At 43.9% G+C, this 20728-nt stretch overlaps 1 protein-coding gene and 1 long non-coding RNA gene across 5 annotated transcripts in view; one reads left to right on the forward strand and one right to left on the reverse strand.

The window, feature by feature from the left end:
* Nucleotides 1–5992: 5992 nt before the first annotated feature.
* LOC117003690 lies at nucleotides 5993–18849 on the reverse strand. Its single transcript, XR_004419535.1, has 2 exons — nucleotides 18774–18849; nucleotides 5993–12433 (listed from the first exon to the last, which is right to left on the reverse strand). It is a non-coding gene; the product is annotated as an uncharacterized LOC117003690 (long non-coding RNA).
* The window catches only part of XYLT1 (xylosyltransferase 1), a 178009-nt gene continuing 175979 nt past the window's right edge, over nucleotides 18699–20728 (forward strand). For 2 of the 4 annotated variants that reach the window (XM_033073751.2, XM_033073753.2), the window contains exon 1: nucleotides 18699–19099. In XM_033073751.2, the coding sequence (XP_032929642.1) occupies nucleotides 18878–19099 (222 nt within the window). In that variant the 5' untranslated portion in view covers nucleotides 18699–18877. The remainder of the gene's footprint in view (nucleotides 19100–20728) is intronic. The other 2 variants (XM_033073750.2, XM_033073752.2) reach the window with 1 other exon arrangement.

Below are 20728 nucleotides of genomic sequence, written 5' to 3' on the forward strand. Positions count from 1 at the left end.
GCAGCCAGAGAAAAGGAAAATGGATCACTAGTTTAGATTAACTTGTAGCTTTATTTCTCTTGCTTTCCATGGGTTTAATTTATCTCTACATTCAGAATCCTTTGTGCAAATTATCTCTGACTCTCTTAACTCTGCTTAACTAATTGGTACTTGGATATGCAAGATTGGTGATCACCTATACTAATATTATCGACCCCTGTTTGCCCCTTAGTGCTATCTATTTTTCCCAAGTGAATGCAATTAGAGTGTAATTAATTATCAAATAGCTATGTTCCTGTTTTTCTGAACATTGTAACAATTACTGAGATCGGCACAAAATCCTGAATACATAATACATTGTTTTGTGCTTTCCCTATAGAATCCATCGGAGATTTCCTGGATAACAAACACAAGTAGTGGATACATAATGTATTTGAAGACCTATAAAAGTTTCATCCTTGAGGGCCCACTGGGAGGAGGATGCTTGACTCTAACTTTTAATTGTAGAGCTGAGAAATGAAATACAGATAAGGGATAGTTACTGTAACTGGCACCAGACCAAAGTAAATGTTGGCTGCAGCTATCCGTATCCATGAATACATGAGTAACTTTATGCTCTCGCGCTGTGTAATTGGATTCAGCGGGACTGTGAACTGGAGTGCAGTCACTCACGCGTGGGCGCTGTCGGAGGGCCGGGCTGTCGGGAGCATTTCACTGCGGACAGAGGAGCGCTGTGTGTGGATGGGGCGGTGTCTGACCCTGCCGGGGAGCCGCGGCAGCACGGGAATATTCCCAATAAACACTGCTGAACCTGAGCTGCCGCAGGCTCGGGGCGGCTCCCGAATCCCGACCCTCGATCCCGGGCCCTGTCCTGATCCTGATCTGGATCCCCGTCCCCAATCACTGTCTTTGATCCCGATCCAGATCCCGATTCTGATCCTCAATTAAGATCCGGATCCCGGTCCCGATCCTGCTCACTGTTCCGGATGTGGATCTCGATCCCCGATCCTGGTCACTGTCCCTGATCCCGATATAGATCCCGATCCCAATCCTGGTCACTGTCCCTGATCCCGATATAGATCCCGATCCCCATCCTGGTCACTGTCCCTGATCCCGATCCTGGTCACTGTCCCTGATCCTGATCCCAATCCTGATCCCGATCCTGGTCACTGTCCCCGATCCAGATCCTGATCCCCGGTCCCGGTCCCGGTCCCGGTCCCGGTCCCGGTCCCGGTCCCGGTCCCGCGCGGGCTCCCGCGCCCCCTGAGCCGGTGCTGCGGCGCCACCTGGCGGCGAGGGGGCGGAGGCGCGGCCGCCCAAGTGAGCTCCGGGGGCCCAGGTGCGCTCAGGTGAGTTTAGGCGAGCTCAGGGGGGCTCCGGTGAGTTTAGGTGAGCTCAGGAGGGCTCAGGTGAGTTTAGGCGAGCACAGGGGGCTCAGGTGGGCACCGGCCGCCCTCTGGCCCGCAGCACCCGCAGGCGTGGTGAGCCGGGGCCCCTCCCTCGCCCACCCCTGCCCATCCTTGCTGCTCTCGTTAAACTCAGGCGCTGCCCCTCCCCAAGCGCGGCCCCGACCTGCGCGGGATCTGTCCGTACTCTCCCGATGTTTGTAACAGCCGGGAATTGGGATTCAAGAGAGAGGAATGCTACGTGTTTTAATGATTTTCCGAGAGATTTTCCAAGAGCGGTGCTCCACTGCTGAGCTCAGCTTTCCATGGCAGGTTTTACCGGTTTGAGATGGAAAATAGCTGTTAAAAATGGAGAGGGAGGAAAAGAAAACACCCCAAAGTCTAGTGGTGACAGGTTGGAATACAATTAACTGAGCTTCTCCTGGCTGGAGAGCCCTGAAGTACTGAGGGCTGCAGGAGACTCTTGGAATGACATTGCAAGAAGCTTGAAAAATATGTTCCCTATTGTCCCTAAGTTTTAGGTGGCAGGGTGAAACAGCCAAATTTCGTTGGTAGAACACATCAGAGAGTTCTTTATGTAATTCTCCTCTTTCATCATGGTAGTTTTATATCTGTTTTCTAACATAAGCACTTACCTGGAATATGCTGTGGGCATTCTAAAACATTGCTGTGTACCTGTGGGGGTGCCTGGCACAAATTAGGCCAGAGGATTTCCAGGATTCATCAAGTCACTGCTCTTCTTTCCAGCTGATGCAGCTCAGAAATGGTAGACCATGATGTCCAGATTTTAATATCCACAAACATCTCCTGGGGCAGAGAGGCTGATTCCAGGTCCAGCAGCTGTAAGTGTGGCTGTAATGATTCCAATCAGTTTTTCCTCTGTCAGCATGTGAGTTGAGCAGAGTGAAGAGCCAGTCCATTTTTAACTCCTCCTTCTGATTAACAAAAATAGTAGCACGTGAAGGTAAAGCTTCTTCCCCTAAATCAGGATTTGCTCCCTGGCTGCCATGTAAAAATAACTCCAGAACAGTATCTGGAGACATCAGACCTCTCTTCTTTCAGTTGTATCACTTGGAAATTGCTCATTTGCTAAATGAAGGTTGTTCCTAATCTTAGCTTGGATTACACAGGCTGCTTTTCAGTGGGATTTACATGAGAAAAGAGAACATTCTCCACCCTCACATACTTTCATTTCTGCTTTTCAGAGCTTTTCTTAGCTTCCTGCAGTACTGAGAATTGCTTTTCTCTTCATTGAAGGAAGGCTGGTGACTTTGACAGCTGCTGGGGTATCCATAGTCTGTCACTCATAACAGCAAGTCACAAGAGCTGAAATTCTGCCTGCACATCTCAAAATAGGTAAGGTAGTTAGCAGAAGCATTAACAGAACCATTCCTTATACATTATGATTAATTGAGCATGAATTATGAATTATAGTTCACATTTGGTGCTCAGCATGCTGCTTAGGAACACTTGTCACATGTGGTACTCTTCCATTTTCCAGAAAGAATTAAAGGATGTTTATAGAGGAGAAGGAAGTATTTTGATGTTACTCTGGCATAAATTGGAATAGCTTCACTGTTCAGTGATTCTAGTGTGGATTTCATCCAGAATTACTCAAGGGATAATTTTACCCAATTTTTATTGCATTTCTTCCTTCAGATGTTTTGTTGTTTGTGGGTTGTGTGGAGAGACAACACTCATTTTAAGGGAGTTCCTGATACTCAGGTTTGTGACTTCACCTTTGTTCCTAGTCCAGGTGCTGTAGGGCAGGCCAACAATATTCTGCTTTTGGGGCAAAAATCAGATTGTAGGCTTTTCATCTGTTTGGGGTTTTTTCAACAAGGCAGAAAATGAGAGAGTTTTAAAATCAATGTTATTTTACTGCATCATTAACATAATGATAGTGGGGATGAAAGAGCTGTACTGAGCCCAGAAGAAACATTAAAAATTTAATACACTGAATTACACATAAATCAGACAGGTATTTATTCCACAATTTTAAAAATCAGGAAAACATAACTACATACTGTGACTGAAGAGGTTGTTCTGTTCTGGTGTTATGTTAACATTAGGTTTTTCAGTCGAGTTCTAAACAGAATAATTCTGGTTAAATGCCCAAAAATTGTGGTCCTCTCACCAAATTCACTCCAGCCTCTGAATCTTCTATCCAAATGCCCTCAGTTTGTCCCTCCAGCACATCTCTCTGTGCCACCTCTTTTCTCTGTCCCAGCTGTGACCTTCAGCTCCCAAGGAAGGTCCTTATTGCATGTAAAATCCTGGTGACAGAAACAGGATTGTCTGGGTTGGAGACAAGAGCTGATTTACACCCAGGTAAAGAGTTGATTTTACCCCTCTGCTGGGCAGGTCCAGGGGAGGGCTCTCAGAGCAGCACAAACTCTGTGGCTGTGACACAGCAGTATCAGCTTCTCCCTGCCTGAAGAGCTTGTCCAGGCTCTTCTTTCTCTCTCACAGATCTACACTTTACAGATCACTTAAATCTTCTTTGGGGTTTGTTCTTTCTTCATTTTTTTGTTATTATTAAAATAATCAACACTTAACATGGGATGAAGTGGGGGAAAGAGAGTTCTTCACGTCACTGATTTCTTTTGAAAGCAAATCTGCCCTGTGCTTATTTATACAGATAAATCCATGGTTCTAATTAAAACAGCTAGATGTGCAAATGTAAATGGATTTTTGCTTCTGCTTTGAAGGTGCTCATGCATAGGTCTTGAAACTTCTTTGTGAGCCTCAGTCCTCTCCCATGGGATGTTTTCCATAGGACAACCACAATGCAGGTAATCAATTGTAAAGCACAAATTCTGGCAGTGAAAGATTCATTTTTGAAGTAACAGTGAAGAGCAAATTGAGAAAATGTAGCTTGTCTGTAGAAAACTCCTAATCAGAGAAAGTGATGATGGTTTGGAATTGAGGATTTGTTGAAAAATCTGAGTTTACCCAGTCTTAGAGACCTTATTTTTCCATTTTGATTTTGATCTTGATTTCCATTTTGACTTTTGATTTTGAGAAAGATCTTGCAAAACAAGATCCTTCTACATGTAATAATCTGAATTTATTTAGAGGAAAATATGTGCCAGAAGAATACAGGATGTAAACCAGAAATTATAGAATCACAGTGAAATCTGAATGAAATTATTCTATCAGCATGAGGAGTATGGCAACCTTCTTATTCAAGGAAGATATAAGGAAGGGTTGTCTGGATGTTATCCACAGAGCCTCTTAGAGACATGCCTTGACAAGTCAAGCCTAAAAATCTAATGTTATTTATTATCTAAGGGCCAAAGATACCACAGCAGAAGTAGTACATGTTACATCAGATCTAAATATTTTAGCAGTAGTTATGGTTATTGTGTACAGAGTATAAATATACATTAATAGAATTTTTGAATGGGTGGAAATGGATTGCTCTGGAAGTTCTCAGTTAATGTTCCCAGTTCCTTCAAACTGCTAACCCACCCCTATTGGTACTTAGTGCCATGTTTTAACTTGTCCTACCTCATAATTTAATTAATATTTGTTTCTGTAGCACTAATTTTAATAGTGTAGCTTTAAGCATATGAACTAATCCTAAATTCTTTATAATTTAGCTAGAACATATCACTAAAAACAGTAATCTGTCCAGAACAACCTTTCCCTACATTAATAAATTGAAAAAAGATTTAAAAAATCACAGGGATCATTTTTGTAATCTTCTCTCAGCTTGCAGAGACATGAATTAGTTATCCCTAGGACCTTTTAAGAGGAATTTTTTTCCCAAACCTGCCTTGATGTGACCTTTAAACTAGAGATGATGAAGATGATTCTCTGAGGGTGCAGGGTGAGCTGTTCTATCGGAGTTTCGATCCCAGCCTTTCCGTACCGTGCCCAGCTGCAGAGTCAGCCAGCCTGTTTTGCTGACCTCTGCTGTGCTAAACAACCAAGCCTCATTTTGTTTGGTGTGAATCTTGATTCTCTTTTATTTTCACAAACGTTTTCAGCCCCTAGAACGTCTCAGCAGAAAGGGTGTTCCTCGTATCCTGTGCCTTTCCATCACTCCTTTGGTTTTGACGCCTTTCAGTTTATTCAGTTTTAACTTTCCCCACCGTGGATATGGTGCTGGATTTAGTATTCTGATCATGGCTGAGACAGTACAGGGTCTATATAGCTTCTTCTTTAAATGCTGAGGCACATCAGGATTGTATTTTGGCAATGAGGAAAGAGGAAGATGCCCACACCCACAAAATTTCTGCCGTTTCTGTGCCTCCTGAGTTTGTCTGAGCTTATGTTGTATCCTTGCTGCTGGTACATTTTCTTGCAGAGGGAGGATATACTACAGTACTTATCTTTGTGCTTTTGCTGGCTCTTGGGGGAAATTTGGCCTTTTTAGTATGCAGTTCAAACACTGTCTGAAAAGGAGTCATGGCTTGGATAATAATTTTTCAAACAAATTTAATACACTGATTTCCTTGGGATGAAGATAAAGTACCATTCCATCCAAGATGCACCTAAAGGGCAACTTGTTTGAGTTAAGTTTACTGAAACAGAAGTGACAGAATATCAATTTGTTTTCCAACTTCATGTCATAGTTGAGAATCAAATAAGCAATTACACAAGAGTAAATTGGATTTATTTCAGTATCAGATTTGCAGTTCACATGTTGGTTCATTTGATTGAGATAAAATAGCCCTTCATTTTACAGTAAACATGCTCAAGTATTACATTTGTTTCTTGGCTTCTTCAAGAGCTTGTAGTTCCTCAGCCTGGGGTTGAAAACATTCGTGATACATAACGTGACTGACTGATTTAACACCAGAAGCCTTCCCTGTAGCAAGGTGATGAAAAGTCCCAAATATCTCTCTCTTTGCAATGAGGTGACTTCTAAACTGGTGCCAATTTATTCATGTCAACTTCTTCCATCGTTTGCATTTACCAAAACACCAAAATTAAGTGTAAAAAGAAGACCTCATACATATGTATTTGCTTAGTTGAAGGCTTCAACCAACTGTAAATATAGATCCAAGTTATATGACACAAAAAGGGTAAAATTTTGTCTTTTGTCTTAGAAATATGGCATTTTAAGATTCTTCCTAGATTTTTCCAAATGTTCAGATGCCTTTAAATAATCCGAATTGTCCTACTAAAAGGAAGCAGAGTTCATCAGGACTCCCCTTTCTCTTTAACAAAGCTCTTACTGTAATTTGCTTTGTTACCAGTTATGATTTACACAAATATTGCTGCTCCCTAACACTACCTAAGGCTCCTAGACAACTCCAAGGGTTACTGCAAGCAACTGTACGTGCTCACTTCTAGGCCTCCTCCTCAAGGTGATGGAACTGCTTCCTTCCCCTGCACTCACCCACAATGTATTTTGCAAAATATTTCAAATCAGACTCTTCCAATTCCATTTTCTCAATTAATTCCCATGGTGGAGCGGCAAATATCATATTGCTTTTGTTTCAGTTCATCTTTGATACAGAATTATTTTGGAACATTGCATTACAAATTGTTTCTGTATTAAAAAAGCACATGTTTTATCTAGAATTGTAACGCCTCTCTAGGCCAAACAGAATTTTGATGAAATATGTGAAGCTTTTTGCCAAATCCCTGAGCCACTGAGAGTCATTCCATTCTACGCAAATCAAATTTGTGCATTTATAGTAAGTGTTAAAGAAAATCCAAACATGACAATTGAGGTTTTACAAGCCTGAAAATTATAGCCCAGCCATGATAAGTGATGTTCTGACAGCAATGAAACTGAAATTTGGCGGCCAAAAGCCATATTTAGCTGTTTGCTGTAACGGTTGTGCTCACCATGAATTCTGAAGGAGAGCAGCAATCTCAGCCACGTAGCTGCAGTGCAGCATGCAACGTGCAAGGGACAGCCAGGGATCTACCTGCACAATAACTGCTGCCAGCCAAAGGGATGAGCTCAGTCAATTAAAGGCTGAATTAGCCTCTAAATGAAGGACACAGAGGAGCTGCCCACACAATTCTTTGCTGGGGTGCTCAGGCACTGCCCAACCTCATGCTGCCGCTGCCTGCTGGGATGGGAAATGCAGCACGTGCTTGCCTTTCACAAACGCTGAATTCAGGTTTCCTGTGTCTGCTCTTTGCAAACATTTCTTAATTTCTTATTGCAATTTTTTCTCTAGATTATTTTTTTTTAAAATATTACTGTATATTAATAATGTGTTTCTTCTTCTAGCTTCCTGATTTTCAGATAGGAAACATCAAATTCGTCTGTGTTTCCATGTGGAATTGGTAGGCTCCTGCTCCTTTGGTTCACCTGCTAGAATACTAGAATGTTCTCTAGTATTGCAGCATATTGGGAGGGAAGGGATCCCAAAAACTCATTTTGGCCTCAGGGAAAATCAGAAGCACTTAAGCCATTCTGACAGCTTATTCACTAAACCTCACAACTTCCCTAGAAAGTTAATTTCTTTTTAAATATTTTCTTGTTGTAACTGAACTCTGAACAATTAATTGCTTTTCTCTTTGCAACAGTCATATATATTTAAAGGCCATGAGCACATCTACTAATATTCCCAAGACATACAATACATATTTTATTTACCTTTTTTCCCCTGTATAGCGCAGCACAGAAAGGCTGTGTCACAGAATTTACCATTTCCAATGTTACTTCGTGCTGGGTTAAGGACTTTGATGATTTACTCATTGGCTTCTAGCAAGAGTACAGCTTCTAGCAAGAGTACAGCACACTTGTGCTTGGTCAACAGTAATATTTTGCAGATTAGTTCAGAAGAGGAAGCAAGTGGCAATGTGAGACAAAGACCAGCAGAGCCAGAAGTGTTTCTCCTTGTTCAGGGTGCTCGTTTTCATTCCCTCATAGTAAGATTAAGTGGTTTTTTAGCCCTTTTGCACAATTACTCAGAAACCCGGGGAGGGGTTGCTCTTTTCACTCATTTCCACTTCCTTTCCAGTCCAGCTGTGTCAGAGGACAAGATCACCATTCTCACATAGTCTTTACTGCTCTGAAGGAGAACAGTTTGTGAGAGTGCTGCCTAATAGGCTTCTGACAGAGGCAGCTGGGCAAGTTTAAAGTTTATAAATGGACAGTCTGAGCTATGTCAGACAAATTTGCTTGAGGAACTGTAGGAGTCTTCCTGTAAATATTTTCAGTAGAATTATCTCCACCAGGGAATGGTGACAAGTACTAGCAAACCTTGGAGGACATAAGTCTGTTTTTAGAGGAATGTCCAAAAGCCAAGGAATAGGCAGCAGTGTTTTGCAAAGGAAGGGTTAGAAATGTTTGGCCAATGTGAAGTTAAGAGCTGGTGCCCCTGCAGCCAGACCCCAGGGTAGGTATGGTACAAGCCACTGACGCTCCGGGTCACTTGCATTGCTCTAAGTCAGGAGCCAGCATGGTGAAGTCCAAGGATGTGCTGCTGTAAGAGCAGAATCAGGCATCATTTCCATGTGCTGGGATTTATTTGCTGCTCAGGATTTACAATCATCTCTGGCAATTGCTTCTTGCAGCCACAAAACCAAGTATATCCTATACTGAAGCACAGCAATAACAAGATTTAAATGTCATTAGGGGCTGCTCCTACACATCTTGTATTAAAGCAGCTAAGTGTTTAACCCATGAATAGAACTCCTATTATCTTTGCTTTTGAAACCTCAGTATAGATCACTTAACCACTCTGCAAGAAATCCCGTGAGAGACCAACAACAGCAGGGAACAAAGTCAGGCAAGAAATAGCAGATTGTATCTCCTAGACCTTTTAAAATACATTTTTCATATGAGTGCAGTCAACTTGAATATTACTCCTAATACAGATTAATTTAAGACAGACTTTTGCAGAGCATGAGGCTCTGAGAATTTGGCCAGATAGTTTTTTCACTAAAAAGCTCTGCCAATTATATACAGCACAAAGGAGAGAATAATGCATGAAATGCATAATATGCCTTTTTCTTCACTCCATGTGGCTTTAAAATAAATGATGCAGATCCTCTTTGCATTTTTCACCTGATAAATCTAAGTCTGAGGTAAGAATTTGTTTCAGTGGAGCTCATCTAGCAGAATGAGCTACCAAATTTGTTGGTTCAGTTTCCAGGCAAGAATGTGGTCATTTGAGAAGTTTCAGTGTTGTACAGGATCAGCTACAGTCTCATCAACAGCTGTGTAAATCTGGAGGATCAGGGTTGAGGAGGTAATAGCAATGTGAGATCTGCCTGTGTATAACTGATTGTGAAGGAATGTAGAGCTTCTTTTTTGGCTAACAAGCAGATTACCTTATTCACTTAAATATATTTTATGAATAATTGCTGATCTGCATAGCATCATTTTGTAAGGTCTCAATTCAGCAAAGCTCCTAAGCACATGTTTTGATTGAAGCCCTTGCATGTGTCCCCAAATTCAATGGGACCATACATGTCATTAAGTGCTTTCTTGGGTTGAGACCTAATTGTTTGAATTTACAGCAATTTCAGGTGCTTATTTACATCATGAGAGATATCAAATATTTTATTGGAATACTTTTCAGCAGAAGAAAGATCTAATGCAAAACTTTACTTTCACTAATCAAGAAAGGTGTGTGCAACTATTACATCAAATTGCAATACTAGAAGCCATCCCAGGGCAAAAGAGAGCCATGTCACACGAGTCACTTTGCTGGGAATGCAGACTGTGTTGAAAGGGATCATCCATGTGTTGTCAAAATTCACATGATTCAGAAGCTGGATTAAAATTCATCATCACATTTTGTTTGATCTTAAAGGTGGCTTGCACAATTATACAAATAACTTATTATATGGGCTTCCTGAAGAATTTATCTTACACTGTAATTTGGAGAATACTTGAATGGTTTTAAGAGCGTGGTGTAATCACTTAGGGTCTACTTATTTTCCCTTTCACTGAATAATACTTAGGTTCTTAATTTTCTCTGCCTATACAAGAAATGCCTTTTAGCATCAGTCGTGGAGCAAAGTATTGGAATTTAAATTCCAATCCCTAATCTGTATTCTGTGAGCGATACTTTTATCCATGGCATCTACTTGTCTATTCAAAAGGTCTATACATGTATATCCTGGGTTTTGTGCATACAGGCATTCAGGTATTTGAGCAATTCTGCAATGTAGCATGTGAACTACACAGGCAGGTGTCTCCTGCACATCACCTCACCACCACAACAGTGGTAAACACCTCCTGGTCTTTTGGAGCAGAATGTTCCTCAGGCAAATGAGTTGTCAGATGTGTGTCATACCCACAACTTAATAATGAAATAGGTGGAAGGAACCAGTAATTTCAGCACTGAATTGTCATGGCAAGAACTGTACTATTCAAAAGGTAGAACTGCAGTCATGTATCTCCATCTTACAAGGCAGACCTGAATTAAGTAGAAGCAGCAGAATTTAGTATCTCCCTCAGTGAGACCACAGAGCAAACAAGCCTCTACCTCCAGCAGTCCTCACTGAAGAGTCAGCACATCCATAGTACTTCTGTGTGAGATGAGTAAACATTTCCAAAACTGATGGAGCCACAACGGTGGGCACCAAACCACGCCTTTTCCTTTAAAGTGGTTACAGCAGTACATGCTGTAGTGTGGTGTAACTCGGCCATCTCCACACACCTTTGTGCAGCTGCAGGCCAACACACCAGCTGACAAATCACTGATTACAAGTGTGTGCAAGTGAGCACTGCACAGCAGTCTCTGCTCAGGCACAGTCAGCAACACAGCTCTGCACACTGCAGGGAGCTGGTATGTTTTGTGGCAGGTTGCTGATGTGCATAGATAGGTGTACCAGCTCCTTTTCCTCCTCTCAGTCCTCTAGTTCATCAATGCAAAAATCATTATGAAGCCCAAACCATAAAGAGCAACACTTGGATTAGGTCAGTTGGTTGGAGCATGGTGCTAACAGTGCCAAGGTTGTGGGATGAATCTCTGTATAGTGTTGCATCCCAGAAGTCAGCAGGGGATGCTGTGGTCCAGATGCCCTGGGAAGAAACACCTCTTTTTGTGGTTAGGGAGATGCTCTCCCACAATTCTCTGAAGGTCTATGTTAATGTTCCCAGTTACATCATCCCTTTTCCCCACTCCAGTTCTAGAATGTTCCCTGCTCCTGATTTCCCTATTGGTCCCCACTCCTAGTTGCTCCTCCCCTAGATCCCAGTTGGTTGTTACCCCTCAGTCCCACCTCTGCACTGCTCCTGTTCCCTCAGCCCGTTGGCCCTCAGTTCTGATGCCCCGTCTCCCACTGTTCTGTGTATAACCCTGCACCCTCCTCTGCTCTTGGTTCTTTGTCCCTGGTTCCCTCCTGTGTGTGATCAATAAAGCCCCACGGCAATACCATACAAAGACCCCTCCTGTATTTGCTCCCCAGCCCTCAGACATCACTGCGGAGTGTGAGTGCCTGGTGTGCTGAGCTATCCCATCCCACAGAGATGCTCTCAGGGCAGTGGTCTCAGCAGCTCCTGCTGCAGTATGGGCCATTCACGTGTTTCTTATCCCTTCTCTGCACAGGGAGATTCCAGCACACTCCTGCCCATCAGCCAGTTGGTGCTGTGGTAAAGCATCACTTACCTGGAGGTGGCAGGACTGCCGACTCCTGCTGTTCCTATAGTGACAAGCAGCCTTCCCAGGGGCATGGAGCAAACAGGGAAGGAGGAGAGCTGAAGGGGAAAGGAGGCAGCTCATTTTTGGGGTCTCTGGAGCAGAAGGTGTGAGAGGGAGAGTGTGGAGGTGGAAACAGAGAAGTCCTTACATGCTGAGCAGTCTTGCTGCAGCCTCTGCAGCCCCTTGCTGTAGTCTCCCATCTGCCAGCACAGAGGTGTAATATAAAGGTTATGCCAGTGTACCATTCCAGGTTTCATTTTTATTCCATAGGGAGTTAAATTATTTATGTGCAGCACAGCAACAGCTGAACCTGCTGATAGAAGGTACCTTGTAAGTCCTTTTTAAATATTTAGTACTTACTAACAGAACAAAGCAAAGAAGCAGGAGTAGCTAAAGTGTTGAGGATGCACTCACTTAAGAGTTGGACTCGATGATCCTTGTGGGTTTCTTCCAGCTCAGAAGATTCTGTGATTTCTGTGAACAACCAGATGTAGAAGAGCACAATAAGATGCTGTTCTGTCTGCTCCTGCAAAAGTGCTGTTAGTTACCTACTTCACAAGAATTCTCCTCTGGCTCCTCAGTCTCCATACAGCTTCAAGAACCTTCCCTTTTGTTTTGCCAAGATAGGAATTTGTCCCTGAGAGGAGCATGGTTGCTAGATTCACGTGGAATCTCACATGTTTATGGAGGGTTTTCCATTGTGATGGAAGAATGGGGCTCAGATAAAGTCAGTGCTGGCAAGAATGGGACGAATTTTCAAAGACTGTAAAGGAGGTGTCAGCTTTACCAAAATCATCCCTGACTCTTTAAGGAGGTGTTTACAGTGTGTTACCACTTCTATGAATTCAAAATCTATTAAAATGAGAGCTCATACAATGTATGACACAGTCCTCTTTGCCATACATGGACTAGTGCCTTGCTCTCCCCAAAACTGTATTTCTTTTAAGGCACATCAAATACTTTGTCTGAAAAGTTCCTTGTCTTGTAGCATCCAAATTTACAGCCAAACAGGTTTTTGCACCTGCTTTTGCTAATGACTTTCTAAATATGGAAAGATTGATAGTTATCAAGTTTGTTTGCATAAATTTGTATAATTGTCTTTGCTCTGTAATATCCCACATAGCCCATGATGTTGGCAGACCAGTGTCAGAGGGAAGCTGAAACACTCTTTTGCCACCTCAGCTGTTAGAAACTGCAGCAGGAAATCAGGCTACCTGTTCAGTTCCCCTCTCCCAGGGGAAAATGGCACAAATGCACTTCCCCCCACTCCCTGTCCAAAGGTTTGGAGACTTTATGCAGAAGCTCAGGCAAATGTCACTGTCACACACTGGCAAATAGTCCCAGCTCCACCTGACATGCTGTGCTCTGTGGGACTGCCCAGTGTGCATGAGGGACATGGTGGTAACAAATGATCTGTTGAGGCTGCCAATACTGGGCTTGACATTCCATCATAAACAATGTTTCCTGACAGAAAAGCTGTATTAAATCAATTCCACAAAATGGCTCTGTTCATGAAGAACAGTCACACTATTTCATCAGATGTTTTCAGAGCAAGCTTTCATACAGATGAATTTCTGTCATATCAGGAGCTTAAGAATTAAACTTTGCCTTTAAAATACTGTTTTCCAGTGTAAGGAGAAATGAAAGAGTATGAAAACCTTGTTTCATTTCTAGTTTTTGTTCCTGCAGCAAGCGATAGTGATGTCTCAGTAGGAATTTAGACATGTAGAACATGTTTCAGGTAAAATCTCTACATATACTTTGCACTGGTATGTCACTGTAGTAAATGTAGTCTAAAAACTGTTGGGTATTCTGAAAAACTGGCTAATCATGTAAACACAACCTACAAAGTCACTCAGTGAAAAAGTGTCTTTTTTCTGTCTCTTCTCCTTTGATTACCCTTTCTTGTCTTCTTCCATCAAGTGCACAGAAAGAAAAAAAAGCAAAACTTATAATGAAAGCCCAAGCCAAAGAAACCTGCATCTAAACAAAGTGTTATTTGCAACAGGCAGGGTTAGTTCTAATTTAGATAATCCAAAGTAGGTCACCTTCATGAGTCTTCCAGACTTTCCAACTTAGCAACTCAGATGGATAATAAAACAGTTTTAGTTAATGAGAGAACATCAGAAAAAAGGAACTGCAGGAAGCTGTGAACTGCAGTACCTCCTCACTGAAGACAGAATGCCACATGGCAAGAACAGATGGGTAATCCTTCCGTGATTATCCTTGACCACTGGCTGAAAGAAAAAGCTGTCACCCCATGGAGGGCTGTATATAAAGTACATGTACAGCCATTTCCCCCCATTGATAGTAAAAGGTTTTATATGCTAAGAGATTATAAAGAAAAAGGGATGCTTTAATGTGATGGTGAAGGGAATAATTCTTCCATTTTCCTTCACTTCCTGAAGTGGAGCATATGCCAAGGTCCTGAACTAAATTTATCTCTCAGAAGGAAGGTGTAATATACATTCCACATCTACATTACGTATTTCATACCAACTGAACATAGAACCTGCTTTTATTGTCTTTGAATCCTGACACAGTATGTTCATAATTTATAGACAGTGTTACCAGAATGAAATGTTGGTGTCAAAAATTTGGCTTTTGCATATTCATTGACACCAGAGTTTGCATTTGTGATGTGGCAAAAGGAAACCAGAGTGGATTAAGGAAGGTTTGCTGGAATCTCAAGCCACCAGAAAGGAAGGCATTTCTTGCATGCAGTGGTCACATCTCCATTTGCTTTAGTTCTGCCCATGCACATAAGAGAGAACCTGAATTTTATAACCCACTTGGCAAGTAGCCTGGTGTAATATGAGAGCTGGCAAAGAATCTTGGTTTTGTTTATGAAAAGAGAATATGGAAGAGTGAATATCCATTGTACAATATACCTGAGTGGTGAAGAACACACAACTAAACCATAAAATGACTGAATTTCAGAACATGAAGTTAATAGTGGTTCTGTGGTTCCAAAAAAGTCATAATACACTTCTTCCACCTTTTAAGTCTAGCAATATACCAGCATTTAAAAACAAAAAGCAATGTTTTGGGAACTTGTTGCAGAGCAAACAGTGACCTGTAGTCTGAGATGGTGAAATTCTCAAGGAGTAATTCCCTACCCTGTTCTGCTCTTTCAGACTTGATGCTTAGATCAGTAAGACTGCCAGGCTCCCAGGGAAAATGTCTATGTCCTCCATATGCACTAAAGGGATTAGGAGTCGTGTGTTCTTCTGGCAGTGATGGAAGGAAAAGAAAAGAAAGACTTTGTCACTTCAGGGAAGAAGCCCAAACTTTTTAGAAGACAGTGCTATTGCTGCTGCAGATTACTCATTAAACACTGCCTGTGGCCTATTTCCAACCTTTTCTATTCCTAAGGCACATTCCTTAGGTGCTGTGATTTTTTTGATATCATGGGAATATCCACAAATTTGCTATTTGTTCTGTATTCTTCACAGATTTTAAGACTGAGTGTATTAGAGATACCCATTCTTAGACAAATCAGTTCATTCACCTTTTTCCCCTTCATCTCATAACACATATTCGAAATCTAAATTTTGATGTGGTAAGGACATGACTGTTTTTAAGAAAAATGCAAATCTTCACTCTGAAATAACTTAGTCTTCCACTGATTACAGAATGTGCTTCTAAACCGCCTATGAGTCAGGCTGTGAGTTGGAGTTCAGATAAGCCTGCAGTGTTTGTTCACCAGATGGACCATAAGCTCTGCAAAGTAGAGCAAAGGATATTGCTTATTAACACTGCTCCCAACTTCACTTATTTCTTTGTACAAAGTCTGGTTACTTGATGCAATTTTAGACTGTATTTACACTGTTAGGAGGAGGAAACAATTTTTTTATAACAGGATAGGTAAATCTAGCAAAGTAGATCAGACTAAAATGGAACTGAGTATGGTTCTTTTTTTACATCACTTGAAGTAGGCAAGATTGGTACCTTCCATTTCTGAAACACACCCACACTGAATTTACATACCTGTGCAGTGGCAAAAAATATTTAAATCAATTATGTCTTGGGATTTTAGAGCAAATTAGCGAAGTCACAGTTGTTATCCTTGCTTTAAACACTGCCTCCATGACAGTTATGTGCAACCAACATAATACTTATGTAAGAATCAAATCTGTGTTTTTCTCTTACATACTTTGTGCTAGATACTAATTCTGACCTAACATGGGCAACATGGGGAATTTTCAGTGGTAACTCTCTCAAGTGTCTTCTATGTAACCTGATTAAATATTTTGTGATGCAACACAGCTCAATCAAGCTGCAATTATTCATAAACCTTATAATAAGAAAATTAATTTACCAGTTTTATGCAATTTCTGATTTTAGTTTGTTCTTTGGATTGGTACAGTAATTTCTTCAGTTTCTGTGATTTTTTTTTCATCTTCATATTCTCAAGATGCTCAGGCTTGCCCTTTTCACTTTTTAATTTGAATCAGCACAAGAAAAAACAATGTTATTAGTTAAATTCTTTTCCTTCTATTTGGCTGTTTCCTTTAGCACAGAAGAAGGATGTTTTGAACAGTTAGTGGTCATTGGTTATACCATAGATTTAAAAATGAATGCCATACCTACTGAACTGTCCTTTCCAGATTTTACATGTCTCTAAATATGGGGAAAGGAGGATGTTGAAGGAGGAGAAGTCTGCTCCTCTCTCTGCTCTGCTTTTTCTGTCAGTGCAGAAATGTCTCATGCTGAGGCTCCCACCCATACACAGAGCTGACTTTACACTGAAGACTCAGATCTTTATGGCCTATAAATTATTGTGGTTTGGACAGAAATCTTCTCTCCAGAAGGGTTTTCAGTAGGACATGTGTGAGACTGAGCATGCACTGCTGTTCCTCACTGCCCTATCAGTCATAGTAATTACATACAGAGATTAGGAACACCCAGAGACATTTTCCAGCATAAAAATTAGCCCATAAAATCTGGAGAAAATTTTCCAACAGGTCATAAAAATTTTAAGAACCATGGATCACAAGTTCATCACAATTGCTGCTGTGCTCCTTTTATAGGCAGCAGTGTTGCCCTGTGCTGAAGTATTGCCTGCCTTGGATGCTGCTGTTTGGGCTTTTAGCCATTTTAGGGTATCCATGGGAATGAGTTTTCATTTCCCAATGAGGTATGCAGGACTGGAATCAGGTCCTGAGGCTCTTAAGAACTCTTGGTCATTTGGCCTGTTCAGGGTCTGCTTCTTTTCTGGCACCATGAGCACCTCCTGCCATGCACAAGCCCAAGGGAAGGCTGCAGGGAGCAACCACTTACTGGGACCACAACTTCCTTTAGAAGAGAAAAATCCCAAATGGAAGACACTTTAATCTTGTATTTGTCAGCAAATTTGCTTGAGTCTGTTTACAATGCCCAGTTATTTGGTAGTTTGGAATAAAAATTATCCATCATCTTCCTGAGCTATGCAGAATCTGTCAGAATATTCAGCAACACTTTTTCATGTCTTTGTTCCAACAGCTCACTTACTTCACTGTGCTGTAGGACCAGCAAATCTGATGCATGTGCAACTAGTGTGGGAGCCTGACAATTTGTTATGGTGGGCTCTCTGCCATCACCCCAGCTGGCAAAAATGGGACACGGTTCCACTGCGTGAATGGAAGGTCAGCCAGACGATGCTCTGCTGTCACACGGAGAAGCCTTTCTGGGCTGACTTTCCTGGAAGTTACTAATGATGTATTCTGACCTCTGTTTTAGAAGCACCTTGCAGTCAGCAATACTCAGCGTGTGGCACTCTTTGAAATGGACACGTACTTCATCTCCTTGTGAAATGTTGCAATGAAGGATACCTCCTGTAACATTTTATTTACTGCCTCACTGGATAATTAGGAAAATTCCCTTAATAGAGGGTGCTTCTGAATCTTACTGCTCCTTTCATTTTCTTCAGATCAGAAACTAAAGCACTTCCAATGGAAACAAAATCCCTCTGGTCTGTGCAAATCCTACCTGGATGTCATTTGAAAAAGCAACTGTTCTTACGAGAAGATAGTAGTTTTACCTTTGGATTTGGTTTGTAAAGTGGAATTAGGCTTAGAACAAGAGGCACAGTGGAGGCAGATTACAAAAACCTCCCTACTTCTGTCCTATCATCAGATAATGAGATCTTTCAGATTAGCAAGCCAATGTCAGTATGGGAGAACAAGGCACCTGAACCGGTCCGTTACGTTCCCTTTCGGAAACACCGGGCTCGTAGTTACAGTCACCTTGTGCGTGCTCCTGCGAACCTCACCGGGCTGTGCAGGTGTGCACCTTGCTCTCACTCTCAACCCGCTGAGGTGAAATGCTGCCAGGGACCCTTTTGCTTCAGGAAAAAAACAAAAAAAACCAAAACACCAAAACCATCACTGGGGAATGTGGGCCCTTTGTGCCGGTGAGCGGTGGGCAGGCGGGGGCTGCCGCTCCAGGTGCCGCGGCCCGGCCCGGCCCGGCCCGTCCGCCGTGAGGCCGCGTTCCCTCAGAAGATGGCAGTGCCGCGCCGGCCGCCCCGCCGGCCGCCCCCTCCCCTCCCTCCCTCCCTGCCGCCACCGCCCCGCCCCGGCCCCTTCCCCTCACGCAGCGCCGGGGCTCGCCCGCCCGCCCGCCCGCCCGCCGAGCCCCCAGCACCGCTCCTCCTCCGCCCCCAGCCCACCCTCTTCCCCCTCCTCCTTCCTCTTCCTTCGCCAACCCCACCCCTGGCCCCGGGCTGGCCCGGCCGCGGGTGCCGCGCCGCCAGGGCTCCCCGCCGGCTTCCCCCATCCCCACGCGCCGCGAACACCTCCTCCTCCTCCTTCCCCCCTCCCTCCTTCCCCACCTCCGCCCTCCTCCTGCTGACGTCTGGCTCTGCCCGGCTGAAAACTCGGTGCCGCGGCGGATGCGGCGGCTCTCGGCAGCGCGGCGGCGGCAGCAGCAGCGAAGATGGTGGCGGCTCCGTGCGCCCGGCGGCTGGCGCGGCGCTCCCGCTCGGCGCTGGTGGCGGCGCTCACCGTGCTGCTCCTGCAGACCCTCCTCGTCTGGAATTTCACCTCCCTCGACGCCGGCGAGGAGCAGCGCGGCGGCCGCGAGAAGCGAGACCGCGGCGGAGAGCAGCGGGGGCAGCCGCAGCGCCGCGGACCCGCCGCCCCGCACGGCAAGGCGATGGTAGGCGGGGAGCGGGAGCGGCGGTGTCTCACGGCGGTGTCTCACGGCGTCTGGCGGCACTTCTGCCGGGACTGCGGCGCGGGCAACTTGGGGCGAGCGAGGCGCGGTCGCCCCGGGGCTCGCGTTCCCCGCAGCCCGCGTGGGCGCCTCCCGCAGGTGCCGCGGTGCGGGGCCGGTGCTGCCCCGGTGCTGCCCGGGGAGCCGCGGTGCAGAGCCCGAAAATCCATCCGTGGGATCCTCTCCCCTCCCCGAGACAGGGATCTCTCGTCCCTTCCCGGCGCTGCCTGCCGCGGGCATCCCAGCATCCCCGAACTTGGCGGGAGAGCCGCCTGCCCCACTCCGTCCCAGGGGTTTGTTTTAGCGCTACTTCGCTTTTTCCACCCAGAAAAGCGCACAGGCGCTATGCTTTATTGCACAGCTCTAAGAGGCCCAGGTGATGGGCAGTGAAATGTAATGCGATCATTTTATTAACCGCTGACAACTCAGGGACACTGAAACTGTGCCCACACAGGATGAGGACCTTGTCTCTTACCTCATTCCTCTGTAAACTCCCTGGTTTTCATTCAAATGACTCGGGCCTGAAACCACAAGGGGTTGCAAATCTGGCTCGATTGCCAGTTGAGTTTTCTATTTTTGAATTTTCTATTTTTGAATTTTCTATTAGGCATGTGAAAAAGCAAATTAACAGTGTTCTTGCAAACCTCAGCTATGTAGCACCAGTGCTAGTATTCTCCAGCTCAAGAGAAGCTTCCTTTGGTTTTCATTTTATTCTTTTAGCAGTAGGCTTCCATTGAGTAAGTGATGCCTCTGAAAGTGAATGCTCAGTTTTGTCGGTTTCTATATTTTTGTTTACATCCTTGAGAGAGAAGGCGAGAACTCAGGGCTTGGAGGTGACTTATCCCTGTAAATTCCAAGGATGATTACAAGTGGTTTGGCCTCGACAGGCTGCAAAGAGCTGAGCTCCCAGTGTAGGAGTACTCCATTGCTAACGTTTGGGACAACTTGTAGTATGTACCCATCCACGGTGTGCAGATGCTGCTCTGCTTTCTAGATGTGAAAATTAAACTCTAGTTTACTGAATTCACTTCTACACATAAGCTTATCTTGGTATTTGCTGTGTTCGTAAATGTAGCTATTTTTGCTCCAGTATTTTTCCTCCAGCACCTTGCCCTCTGCCTCTTTTCCTGTCCATCAAGCCTTTTATGCTTTCATCTCTGTCTTCTCCAGCCTTTTTCCTTCCTGATCTCTCCAGTGTGGGTTACCAAGGTTGGCAGACACTGGTGCCTGGGCAGGCAGGCTGCGCCTGGAGCTTCTGCCCTGCTTCCCAGCTCCCCAGACTTTCTAGGAAATGATCCTCTTCTGTGGGTTCTGGGCTATGCTGGAACATGTGCTCTTAGCAGTTGTCCTACAAATGTCCTGGCACAGTGTCCAGTTTGCACCCGGTGTGCTGGAACAAGGCTGGGTTCGGGGTCAGCAGCTCATTGTTTCCGTGTTGGCCACATGCCGACACCGAATATGAGTATTTTGATGCTGGCAGTTATGAATCATGCCTTTTGCATACAGTTTTGATCAAAGACCTAAAGATGGAGCACTGGGGTTCTGAATAGAAAACATGTTTTAAAACCCATG

Source organism: Catharus ustulatus, chromosome 16 (genome assembly GCF_009819885.2).
Source record: "Catharus ustulatus isolate bCatUst1 chromosome 16, bCatUst1.pri.v2, whole genome shotgun sequence".
Lineage (NCBI taxonomy): Eukaryota > Metazoa > Chordata > Aves > Passeriformes > Turdidae > Catharus > Catharus ustulatus.